The sequence below is a fragment of the Cornus florida genome, unplaced genomic scaffold (assembly GCF_030987335.1).
Source record: "Cornus florida cultivar Cherokee Brave unplaced genomic scaffold, ASM3098733v1 CherokeeBrave_3.0.0_Hap2_Chr02, whole genome shotgun sequence".
Classification (NCBI taxonomy): domain Eukaryota; kingdom Viridiplantae; phylum Streptophyta; class Magnoliopsida; order Cornales; family Cornaceae; genus Cornus; species Cornus florida.
The window spans coordinates 22738364-22751238 of record NW_026775572.1 but is presented as its reverse complement, the minus strand read 5'-3'; the positions used below and the strand labels follow the sequence as shown (position 1 = coordinate 22751238).

The window sequence follows — 12875 nt, the reverse complement described above, 5'->3', positions numbered from 1 at the left end:
TCCTAATTGGAAAATCATTTGTCCGTGGGGATTTATTATGCAGTGGTGTGGCTAAATTCGTTCAATACTCTCCGAGATTTGATGTACTTCTTTGTTGTTTACCATTATGTCACGTCAGTGGCTTGTATTGTCCATTCAATTAATAAAATTATTGTTCTTATTTGCAAAGACGCTTTTGATGGTGTGGGCGTGATGTGGTCATTACCTCTCTTTATATAGCCAGGTTCATCCAACAATGCCATGAATCAGGAAACTCTATTTAATTTTGATTTGATACACAAGAACATCATCATTTTTTGGTCTATTTTTTAATATACATAATATATGATTATGATAAGAATTATTGTGTTCATCTTCAAATTTTTTTATTATCTTTAGCTCCTACTTGGCAATCCTGACTGTGCCCTGATTGGAAAATCATTTGTTCGTCGGGATTTATTGTGCAGTGGTGTGGTTAAATTCATTCAATACTCTCGGAGATTTGACGTACTTATGTGTTGTTTACTATTATGTCACATCATTGGTTTGTATTGTCCCTTCAATTAGTCGAACTATTGTTCTTATTTGCAAAGTTGCTTTCGATGGTGGGCGTGATGTGGTGGTTACCACTCTTTATATAGCTAGGTTCATCCAACAATGCCATGAATTAGGAAACCCTATTTACAGCTGATTTTTAATTTTTATCTCCTAAAATTTTGATTTGATATAGAGAACTTCATCATTTTTTGGTTTATTTTTTAATATACATAACATATGTTTATGATAAGAATTATTGTGTTCATCTTCAAATTTTCTTATTCTTTTTAGCCCATACTTTGCAATCCTAAGTGCGCCCTGATTGGAAAATCCTTTGTCCGTGGGGATTTATTGCGCAGTGGTGTGGCTAAATTCATTCAATACTCTTGGAGATTTGACGTATTTATGTGTTGTTTACTATTATGTCACATCACTGGTTTGTATTGTCCATTCAATTAATAGAACTATTGTTCTTATTTGCAAAGGCGCTTTTGATGGTGGATGTGATGTGGTCGCTACCTATCTTTATATAGCCATGTTCATCCAACAATGTCATGGATCAGCAAAATTCTATTTATAGGTGATTTTTAATTTTTATCTCCTGAAAAATTGATTTGATATACGAGAACATCATCGTTTTTTGGTCTATTTTTTAATATACATAATATATGTTTATGATAAGAATTATTGTGTTCGTCTTCAAATTTTCTTATTATCTTTAGCCCCTACTTTGCAATCTTAACTGCGCCCTGATTGAAAAATTATTTGTCCTTAGGGATTTATTGTGCAGTGGCGTGGCTAAATTCATGCAATATTCTAGGAGATTTGACGTACTTATGTGTTGTTTACTATTATGTCACATCACTAGTTTGTATTGTCCATTCAATTAATAGAATTATTGTTCTTTTTTGAAAGGACGCTTTCAATGGTGGACATGATGTGGTCGCTACCTCTCTTTTTACAGCTAGGTACAACCAACAATACCATGGATTTGGAAACACTATTTACAGGTGTTTTTAAATTTTTATCTCCTGAAAATTTTGATTTGATATACGAGAACATAATAGTTTTTTGGCCTATTTTTTAATATACATAATACATGTTTATGATAAGAATTATTGTGTTCATCTTCAAATTTTCTTATTATCTTTAACCCCTACTTTGTAATCCAGACTGCGCCCTGATTGGAAAATCATTTGTCCATGGGGATTTATTGTGAAGTGGTGTGGCTAAATTTATTCAATACTCTTGGTGATTTGACGTACTTATGTGTTGTTTACTATTATGTCACATCATTAGTTTGTATTGTCCATTCAATTAATAGAACTATTGTTCTTATTTGCAAAGACACTTTCGATGGTGGACGTGATGTGGTCGCTACCTCTCTTTATATAGCCAGGTTCATCCAAAAATGTCATGGATTGGAAAACTCTATTTATAAGTGATTTTTATTGTGATGTGGTATGGCTAAATTCATTCAATATTCTCGGAGATTAACGTACTTATGTGTTGTTTACTATTATGTCCCATCAGTGGTTTGTATTGTCCATTCAATTAATAGAACTATTGTTCTTATTTGAAAAGACGCTTTCAATGGTGGACGTGATGTGGTCGTTACCTCTCTTTATACAGCCAGCTTCATCCAACAATACCATAGATCAAGAAACTCTATTTATAGGTGATTTTTAATTTTTATCTCCTGAAAATTTTGAATTGATATACGAGAATATCATCGTTTTTTGGTCTATTTTTTAATATACATAATATATCTAGCTTTATGATAAGAATTATTGTGTTCATTTTTTAAAAAAATTATATTATTTTTAGCCCCTACTTTATAATCCTGACTACGCACTGATTATAAAATCATTTGTTTGTGGTAATTTATTGTGATGTAGTGTGGCTAAATTCATTCAATATTCTCAGAGATTTGACGTACTTATGTGTTGTTTACTATTATGTCACATCATTGGTTTTTATTGTCCAATCAATTAATAATACTATTGTTCTTATTTGAAAAGACGCTTTCAATGATGTACGTGATATGGTCGCTAGCTCTCTTTATACAACCAGGTTCATCCAACGATACCATGGATCAGGAAACTTTATTTACAGGTGATTTTTAATTTTTATCTCCTGAAAATTTTGATTTGATATACGAGAATATCATCATTTTTTGGTCTATTTTTTAATATACGTAATATATCTAGCTTTATGATAAGAATTATTGTATTCATCTTCAAAAAAATTTATACGATTTTTAGCCACTACTTTACAATCCTGACTGCACCCTGTTTGAAAAATCATTTGTTCGTGGGAATTCATTGTGATGTGGTGTGGCTAAATTCATTCAATATTCTCGGAGATTTGATGTATTTATATGTTGTTTACTATTATGTCACATCACTGGTTTGTGTTGTCCATTCAATTAGTAGAACTATTGTTCTTATTTGTAAAGATGCTTTCAATAGTGGACGTAATGTGGTCGCTACCTTTCTTTATACAGCCAGGTTCATCCAACAATACCATGGATTAGGAAACTCTATTTACATGTGATTTTTAATTTTTATCTCCTGAAAAATTTGATTTGATATACGAAAATATCATTGTTTTTTGGTCTATTGTTTAAAATACATAATATATCTAGCTTTATGATAAGAACTATTGTGTTCATCGTCCAAAAATTTTATATTATTTTTAGCCCCTACTTAACAATCCTGACTGTGCCCCGATTGAAAAATCATTTGTTCGTGGGAATTTATTGTGATGTGGTGTGACTAAATTCATTCAATATTCTCGGAGATTTGACGTACTTATTTATTGTTTACTATTTTGTCACATCACTGGTTTGTTTTGTCCATTCAATTAATAGAACTATTGTTCTTATTTGAAAAGATGCTTTCAATGGCGGACGTGATGTGGTCGCTAACTCTCTTTATACAGCCAGTTTCATCCAACAATACCGTGGATCATGAAACTTTATTTATAGGTGATTTTTAATTTTTATCTCCCGAAAAAATTGATTTGATATATGAGAAAATCATCGTTTTTTTGGTCTATTTTTTAATATACGTAATATATATTTATGATAAGAATTATTGTGTTCAACTTCAAATTTTCTTATTATCTTTAGCCCCTACTTTGCAATCCTGACTACGCCATGATTGGAAAATCATTTGTCCGTGGGGATTTATTGTGCGTTGGTATGGCTAAATTCGAACATTCAATACTCTTGGAGACTTGACTTACTTATATGTTGTTTACTATTATGTCATATCAGTGGTTTGTATTGTCCATTCAATTAATAGAAATATTGTTCTTATTTGCTAAGATGCTTTCGATGGTGGATGTGATGTGGTCGTTACCTCTCTTTTATAGCTAAGTTCATCCAATAATGTCATGGATTGGAAAATTCTATTTACAAGTGATTTTTAATTTTTATCTCTTAAAAAATTTGATTTGATATATAAGAACATTATCATTTTTTTGTCTATTTTTTAATATTAGTAATATATTTAATTTTATGATAAGAACTATTGTGTTCATCTTTAAACTTTTTATTTTTAATCCCTACTTTACAGTTTTGACTGCACCCTGAATGAAAATTCATGAATGAAAAATTATTTATTCGTGGGAATTTATTGTGATGTGGTATGGCTAAATTCATTCAATACTATTGAAAATTTTCTGCTACTAACCTCTTATTTACTATTATGTCCCATCAATTGTTTGCATTGTCCATGCAATGATGTGGTCACTACCTCTCTTTATATAACTAGGTTCATCCAACAATGCCATTAATCATAACCCTCTCTCTCTCTCTCACACACACACACACACACGCACGCAGTACGTCTCTCTCTCTCTCTCTCTAAAATGGCCTGTACAGCTTCACTGGTTCCTCAACGTTGTCCCAGCATTCCTCTCCATGCATCCAATATACCAGAATCAAGTATGTCCATTCCAGCAAATTACGCCTACAGGCCCTACACCACAGACCCCAATGAACCAGTTGGTTCAGAGCCTGGAGATTCAATCCCCATCATTGATTTTTCCTTACTCACCTCCAGTGATCCTGATCAACGATCCAAAATAGTCCAAGACCTGGGCAAAGCCTGTGAAGAGTGGGGCTTCTTCCTGGTACTATATATATATTCATGAACAATCCAATCACACAATTTCAAATTTTTTTGTTATATTATGTGGTTGTGAATTGAGTAAGATTGATCTGATGGGTTGTTCAGGTGATCAATCATGGTGTGGGGGAGAGGCTGATGAAAGGGATGATGGACGCGTGTAACGAGTTCTTCAATCTAACGGAGGAGGAGAAGCGGGAGTACCAAGGGAACCACGTGTTGGATCCCATCAGGTTTGGGACGAGCGTCAATGCCACGGTGGATAAGGTCTTCTTGTGGAGGGATTACCTCAAGCTTTTTCTGCATCCACATTTTCACTCTGTCAACAAACCCATGGGATTCAGGTACAAAATCCTGATTGAATATTTATCGAACATATGAATAATGAATTGTTTAATTAAATAATTTTTAATTTATTTATTTATATTAATTAAAAATAAATAAAAATAATTATTTATTCATTTGTTATATAATTGGTCAATTAAAAAAGTAAGTTTAATAATTCACTGTAAATATTCAGTATAATAATTATTTTCCTTCCTAATTATATATGTATATGGATGGTTATTCTGGCCCATTTATTAACTTGATACTCCGTATTAGATTACAAGGTTTGAAGAATAAGTAAAGATTTTATTTTATTTTTTTTAAGGCAAGATGTATTAGAAGTTAAAATAGTAGATGTATAGAGTCGAAACCTAATACTCCACGAATTACGTGAGACACTAATTCACTGGATAATCGAGACATTTAAATGAGTGAAGATGAAATATTACTACCTTATTTGGATAATCGAGACATTTAAATGAGTGAAGATGAAATATTACTACCTTATTATTTTTGTGAATAAGTTGGAAATTTAAATACACATAAGAGTATACTTCAAAATTCACCTGAGACACTAACTCAGAATTATTGAGATATATGCAATGAGTAAAGATGAAATATACCATCTTAATGAGTATTATTAAGATGAAATATACCATAAGATGAATATACCATCTTAATGAGTATTATTAAAATAGTAGATGTATAGAGTCGAAACCTGATACTTCAAGAATTACGTGAGACACTAAATCACTGGATAATCGAGACATTTAAATGAGTGAAGATGAAATATTACTACCTTATTATTGTTGTGAATAAGTTGGAAATTTAAATACACATAAGAGTATACTTCAAGATTCATTTGAGACACTAACTCAGAATTATTGAAATATATGCAATGAGTAAAGATGAAATATACCATCTTAATAAGTATTATTTTTGTAAATAAGTTGCAAATTTAAATACACTACTGTACGACACATTGAAGGAAAATGATAAACATCATCAAAGAACTTTCATAATGTTTATCACCAAAAACGTGGCACCAGTTTGCCACTTCTTCGTTTTTATTTATTTCCTTCTTTTTATTTAGGCTAATTGTTTTTCTGATATTAATGAAAAAAAAAAAAAAAAAATAGTTTCATTCCCTATGATTCAAATTTGATTAAAAAAAAAAGTCAATAAATTAAACATTATTATGAAAAAAATAATACTAATAATATTATGATGAAAAAAAAAATGTATTGAATCATTCTTTGTCCATTTTTTTTAATCAGTTTTAAAATTTTACTTTTTTAGAATACATTCGATTTTAGACTATGAAAAAGAGATGAGAATTTGGCCCACAAGAGGCATTCACATAACATTCAAAAAAAAAAAGGGGGCTAAAATCATTCTTGTTACCAAATAATTTGACCTACAAAATTCAATATTCAAATTATAAAATTTATTGATGATGCGTATCACTGCTCACATTTAATCAGCCTATCAGTTTAAATTTTCACGATAATTAGGAGCAATACAATTAAGTCAAATCAAAAATTTATTTGTCCTTGTCTGTGTCCGTACATTAATTCCATCCACAATCTTTTCTCTTCATGTGGTTGAGTTATTTCTTTCCATCTTTCATCGTACCGAATGTCATTCTCCTAGCACAAAATTACAAAAAGACGAGAAAGTGAAGTGGTAGGTGGTGACAAATTGTTAGATAATTTTGGACCACTTCATTTAATTTAAATGTTTTAATTTTAATTTTTTATAAAATATTTTATATTCGAACAAGCGGGTGTCAATGGCTCCAACTTTCCAAACACTACACACTCTACTTGTCACCACAGTACTCACTTCATTTGTGAGATTCTTTTTCATATCTAATAATGACAATAGTTTTGGACAATACTTCTCAGAGTTGCACAAAAATCCAATCCTCATTTATAGTATTATTCACTTGGTCCCCCTCGTATCGAAGAAGTCCTTTCATCTTGTTATGTGTCTCAAAATTATAGCTATTTCAGCTTTATTATAATCTTTTAAAAAATAAAAAAATTGTTATTATTATATTTATTCCCTTTCTCCTCTCTCTTCTTTCATATCTTTATCATTCTATTTTTTCCACCTCTTACACCCCATCCTCTAACCATGACCATCTTCACCTCTTACACTCCACCCTCTAACCATGGCCTTCATCCCTTCCCTCTCAACCTTCTATCAACCTTCTACCATTATCCCCACTCTACCAACCATCATATTTATAGACGTATATATCATGGTAAGGCTGTGTACTTAAACACATATGTATAAATTTAATTTGAACAAAACCAATATATTCAAGCAAATATACTTGTGAATCAAAACATATATATAAAATCATACATTGTTCTTCTTTGTTAAAAATCTTTTAATTTTTTTTGAACTAGTTTTCATCACGTTTGATTTATTTTGAGGGTTGATTAATATTCTATAAACAAAACAGATTATTTAGAAGAATTGACAAATACCGCCTTAATTAGTTTTAAATGATTAATAACTATACTTTCAAACATCAACATTTTAAGACTCATAATTAGTGGGAATTTGGATTCTACTCTCACACACACCTATAGTACCTATATATATATATATACACACACGTATATTTATATATATACAAAGGTCCTATAGTACCTTATATATATATATATATAAGGTACTATAGGACCTTTGTATATATATAAATATACGTGTATTAGTAATTACATGGTGTAACAATAAAAATTTGAATCTGAATTTTTAAACAACATATTGTACGTGCAAGTTATGTCTCCTATCTTTTCCGGCTACAGCTGCTCTCTTTTTAAAGGGTTCTCAATAGAAGAGCATTTATCATTTTCAGATCCTGTAATTTCGAGAGCCTAGGTAGCCCTTTACATAGAGGTTTGTATATATATATATATTGACTTCTACTAATTAAGTTTATTATTTTAATGCAGTGACCTTTCCTTGGAGTACTCTAAGAGAACCCGAAAAGTGGCAGTTGAATTAGTTAAAGGGATATCAGAGAGCTTAGGTCTAGAAGAAAGCTACATACACAAAGCCTTGGATATGGACTCAGGCTTACAGATTTTCGTGGCAAATCTGTACCCGCCTTGTCCACAGCCTGAACATGCCATGGGCATCCCTCCTCACTCCGATCATGGTGTCTTAACCCTCCTAATACAGAACGAAATCGGAGGCCTACAAGTCCAACATAATGGCAAGTGGGTCAATGTCAATCCCCTTCCCAACTCCTTTCTCGTCAACACCGCGCATCACCTTGAGGTGCAACATTGTTTATTTTTACAAATGTTAGTATTAAGATTACATCCTCTCTAATAGCTTAAATGTTTTCGATACAGATATTGAGCAATGGTAAGTATAAGAGTGTTCTGCACAGAGCAGTTGTGAACAACAAAGCTACTCGACTCTCCCTTGCCATGGGCCATGGACCGTCGCTCGATGCAGTTGTGGGTCCGGCAATGGAATTAGTGAACAGTGAAACTCATCCAGCTGCATGTATTCCAATGAAGTATAAAGACTATCTAGAGTTGAAGCAAAAGAACCAGCTTGATGCCAAGTATGGCTTGGAAAGTGCTTAAATTGTGTAATTAAGCAATTAAACTACTTGCATTGCATGCATATCTGTGTACACATATTTTCAATAAAGTTGCATGTACTCTCATAAAAAGAAAAATGTCGAAGTAATAAATGTAATTTTCCATTTTCATGACCTTCATTATGCGAGCTTGTTATTTATTTATTTATTTGTTTGTTTAACTTAATTTTCATTTTCATGACCTTCACTATGATGGATGATCCATCATGCTCTGTTATCCGAGCTGGGTCATCTCCAACGGCCACTTGGTTTGAAAGGTTGGGCCCTGGATTGTCTTTTCTTCGAACTTAGGCTCTTCTTCTGTAAAGCTTTTTTTGGGCCTAGGCCCGTGTTTTAGTTAATATTTTCTCATGGGCTTCACTCACTGCTGTTCGTGATTAGCCCATTTTCTTCTGGCCTGATTGCCTGACCTTTAAAAAAAAAACGCAAAACTCGGCTTAGATGGTTGTAGCAATGTAGCCTCCAACGGTCTATTTTTTATTCTTGGGTGGGCATGTTGTAGATTGGGCTTCTGGGTCCAGCTAATCCTTGGGCTTGTAATGTATTTGGTTAGCATTGGGCTAACTCTTCTCTTGTATATTGTTGGTGCATATATATATATAACTTGAAATTTACCTTTCAAAACTCAATTAACATTAGTTTTTACAATTTGAATCCCGCACATTCTACTTGTAATATATTTTTTATGTTGCATTTAGAGCATTCAATCAGTGCTTTGAATTTGGTATTGGGGAAATTTTAATTCTATTCAAAATATTAACTAAATTTTTTTCAGTTCCAAATTCACATCGTTAATTCGGTGCTCACAAACATAAGCTTATCAATTTTCAGGAGCGGGTTACTGGGTTTCACTGTATCAAGCCAAGATTGTTAATTCTCAAGGCTAATGCTTAAAGACGACATCATCTAAAAACTTAATTGATTTTGAAAAACTAAAACTATTTCAAGACACTCACATCACAATACTTGTGTAAGTGTGCTAACTAAACATGTTTTTAATTGATGTGATTTTTAGTCCCACCTCAATTTGCTTAAATATGTTAAACGATGTTTTTAGTCTCACATCAGTTTTGAGTTAAAAAGAATCATGTATATACCAACTCCCTATAAAAATAAAGGCCTAACAAATTAATAATTATACATTTTTCGACCTTTTTGACTAGCTAGTTACATTTGGGATGAGTTTGTATGTGGTTCAAAAAGCATTAGTCTAGTCACATCAATTTGTTGCCATCCCTGACTATGTAACATTTTGTATTGCAAAAATGTCACTGATTTGACTCCAAGGGATGGACCAGGGATGGCAATAGGGCTGGGCGGATATTTCATTGCCCATCCCTAGTCAAGTTTTTTACCTCCATCCCCACCCTCATACCAATTTAATTTTCAATCCCCTTCCCCGTCACCACCTTCAGCATATCTAAAATGAAGTCAAATTGATTAAATTAAAAACAAGCTTAAGATTGCACAAAGCCACAGATTAATCTCATTTTATTTCAATAAATTGGTTGTCAGCCAAACAAACCCTATGTTGCATGCACACAAGGTATAAAACACTTGAGACTGCACGGCTTAATTATTTCATAAAGAAATTAAAAACAAATTGAGATTATTTCTTTTTTCAATACCAACCCTGTTATGGGGAAGTGGGGTACATGTATTGCATGTATTTAAAACATATCAAGAAATTTTTCCATGTATACTACTTTTCTTCATCTTCATTTATCTTAATCTTATCAATAACTGGCTCAACAAATGTCTCCAAGTCTTTCAAGTCGTGCTTCAATTCATCAACCTGTGAATTCAAGTAGATAAAAACTACAAGTCAAAAAACAACACACACACACATATTAACTCCGTTTGTTTCGACGTAAAATATTTTTTTTCAGGTAGAATGTTCTTTTATTTTTACTATATCAGTATTTGGCAACGGTCTACGTCGAAATTAAGGTCGAGTCTATTATGCGGGACATGTAAAATAACTTGTCGAAAATTGATCCATAAGTTACTTTTGTTAAATTTTAATATATTTTTTTTCGTAAATATTTTACGACAACCACATACCAGAAAATAAAAAAATATTTCACGTCCAAACAAACGGAGCCTAAAAGTGTTTAAAATTAAGCAATTGGTTCTTGCTGCACAGTATTCTCAAATAAACATTGATGATCATGATAATATGATATGCCCTCTTGAAATTACTTGTTCTCTTCCAATTCTATTGCCAAAAAGTTAATCCAAGAGTGTTTTTAAAAGAAAAAACAATTTAATGCGTGTGAAAACTGAAAACACAGTACTTTGTGAATAAGATCTAGTACTTGTTGAGCATCCTTTGCTGTGACACTAGATACATGTTCTATGCACAATGCTGCATCCTTGAGTTTGCCATTGAACGGAATCTTATTAGCCACCTCTGCTGATATCTTCTCAGTTGTAGTCGCCACCTTTTCGATCTCCTCTGCCACATTTTCCACCTCTTCCACAACTTCCTCTGCCTTCCCTAAATTGTATAAATTAACAAGTTTCAGTCCAATTCCATTAGAAATCAACAAAGAAATTTCCTTAACTTTTAGATTGTGAGTGTAAGGACTGATTTTTTTTTTTTTTTTCATTTGTTGAATAATAATAATAATACTAATACTAATTCTCAGCTTGTTTCAGGCAACAGAAGCAGACCATGGATTATATGGTGATAAATATATATACCTTCCAACCTTAGCAGAGTTTTCAGTTTTTGCTGCCAAAAACGTAGTAGAAAAGTCAATACAGAGCCAAAAATCCATTTTGCCCTGCGAAACACAGTTCCTCTCAGCTCTTTCTCCCAAATATGTATATATTAAAAATACAATCTTTTAATGAAGGAACAAACATGAAAATGTCTCAATAAACATCAAAGAGTGCGTTCGGAATTAGCTACATATCCTAAACGATTTCTTGCCAAGTTTTATTACAACATAAACACATTCTTCACTTTCAATTTCAAGGGATAGTCATTGTCAATATTGACTCTTCAACAATTATTACTCTGTCAAGCATGTTTCTTTTAAATTTAAATAATAATTAACAATAACAAGCTTAATTCTCTTTTCTATTTCATGTAGAGACAGAACAAGAAATCAATTTGAATCCTGTTAGTTAAACCAAATGGTATAATTGATCTCTCATTCTTAAAGGAGAGGTTGAGAGTTCGAGTTTCGTTAAAAACAATATTGTAAATCTATGTATATTTGCTTCAACTTTCGGAGAAAAAAAAAAAAAATTTCCAGTCAAAATTAATTTATAAACAATTTTTTTAAGTGGTCAAGGACAGGTTCATACCACATATAAAATCTGGGCATGTACTGGTTAAACCTTGTCCACTTAATCCTTCACCCTACATTAAGGAACAATAATAAATCTTATATATTCAAAACTTCACAGCAGAAAATTCATAAAAATAAGGCAGGAACATAAAAACTCTTGAAGAAGATGATTCACATATGGTCAGGCTTGGGCTTTATATGTGCTCCACTAGAACAGCCTGCACTGGTGCAAATCAATCTCAACCCTTGATGTGTAGAACAACTATATCCAACGTTAGAGAAACGCGCATCACGGTGCTGTGACTGAGATGGATTGCCAGCGAAAAGCCGATAACGATGAACTGATGTAATCAGACTCGAAATTTTATAAGAAGCCCAAAAATTTCTCACCGCCATTGTAAATTTCTAGTACTTAATGGATTCAAGAGCTAGCTTCAAGACTCAAGCTTAATGCCTGTATGAATATATGTATGTGCATATATATATATATATATATACATATCATGCATGAATCAAAGACCAAGCATTCAAATTGATTTTGAAGCTGGCCTTAGCTTTCTATATGTACTTTTAATGGCATTTTACGTGTTGGGAATGTTTGGGAAATGCTGAAAATGTGAAAGAAGATCAGAACACGCCAAGGGATATATGATGTAAAACGTTTTTGATGATGGGTAGGATTTAAAAGGTCACTTTAAGCTACAGATTTCCTTCCACCTAACAAAAAGCTAAACAAGTCACATGTTTCTTGCAAGTTAATGGTACTTCAAATCTGTTCCAAAGCCTTAACTACATGTGTGTACCTATATATTATCTATATCGATCTATATATGTTTGAAACTCCATGTCCAATCCTGCGTGTAATATTATCCACAAGCTCTCTGCAATCCGAAGCCTTAAGCACCGTAGAAATAAGGGGAATTCCCAAGTATTTTGATAGGAAGAGATCCACAATCAAACCCA

General features: G+C 32.3%; 2 protein-coding genes across 2 annotated transcripts; one reads left to right on the top strand and one right to left on the bottom strand.

The window, feature by feature from the left end:
* Positions 1-4316: 4316 nt before the first annotated feature.
* Positions 4317-8730, top strand: LOC132294246 (2-oxoglutarate-dependent dioxygenase 19-like). Its single transcript, XM_059792027.1, has 4 exons — positions 4317-4656; positions 4761-4996; positions 7949-8276; positions 8354-8730. Exons 1-4 carry the CDS (start codon positions 4393-4395, stop codon positions 8591-8593), a joined length of 1068 nt encoding a protein of 355 aa, XP_059648010.1. The 5' UTR covers positions 4317-4392; the 3' UTR covers positions 8594-8730.
* Positions 8731-10083: 1353 nt separating this feature from the next.
* Positions 10084-12308, bottom strand: LOC132295842 (uncharacterized). The gene is made up of 4 exons (XM_059794116.1): positions 12186-12308; positions 11317-11428; positions 10908-11110; positions 10084-10405 (listed from the first exon to the last, which is right to left on the bottom strand). Exons 1-4 carry the CDS (start codon positions 12306-12308, stop codon positions 10313-10315), a joined length of 531 nt encoding a protein of 176 aa, XP_059650099.1. The 3' UTR covers positions 10084-10312.
* Between the last annotated feature and the right edge of the window lie 567 nt (positions 12309-12875).

Excerpts from the sequence above, each read along its gene's own strand:
- LOC132295842 (XM_059794116.1), bottom strand. The coding sequence starts at position 12,308 with ATGGCGGTGAGAAATTTTTGGGCTTCTTATAAAATTTCGAGTCTGATT. Across the intron at positions 11,111-11,316 it reads AACTCTGCTAAGGTTGGAAG|GGAAGGCAGAGGAAGTTGTG; the intron begins GTATATATATTT and ends TATACAATTTAG. Across the intron at positions 10,406-10,907 it reads TACTAGATCTTATTCACAAA|GTTGATGAATTGAAGCACGA; the intron begins GTACTGTGTTTT and ends TTGAATTCACAG.
- LOC132294246 (XM_059792027.1), top strand. The coding sequence starts at position 4,393 with ATGGCCTGTACAGCTTCACTGGTTCCTCAACGTTGTCCCAGCATTCCT. Across the intron at positions 4,657-4,760 it reads AAGAGTGGGGCTTCTTCCTG|GTGATCAATCATGGTGTGGG; the intron begins GTACTATATATA and ends TGGGTTGTTCAG. Across the intron at positions 8,277-8,353 it reads ACACCGCGCATCACCTTGAG|ATATTGAGCAATGGTAAGTA; the intron begins GTGCAACATTGT and ends TTTTCGATACAG.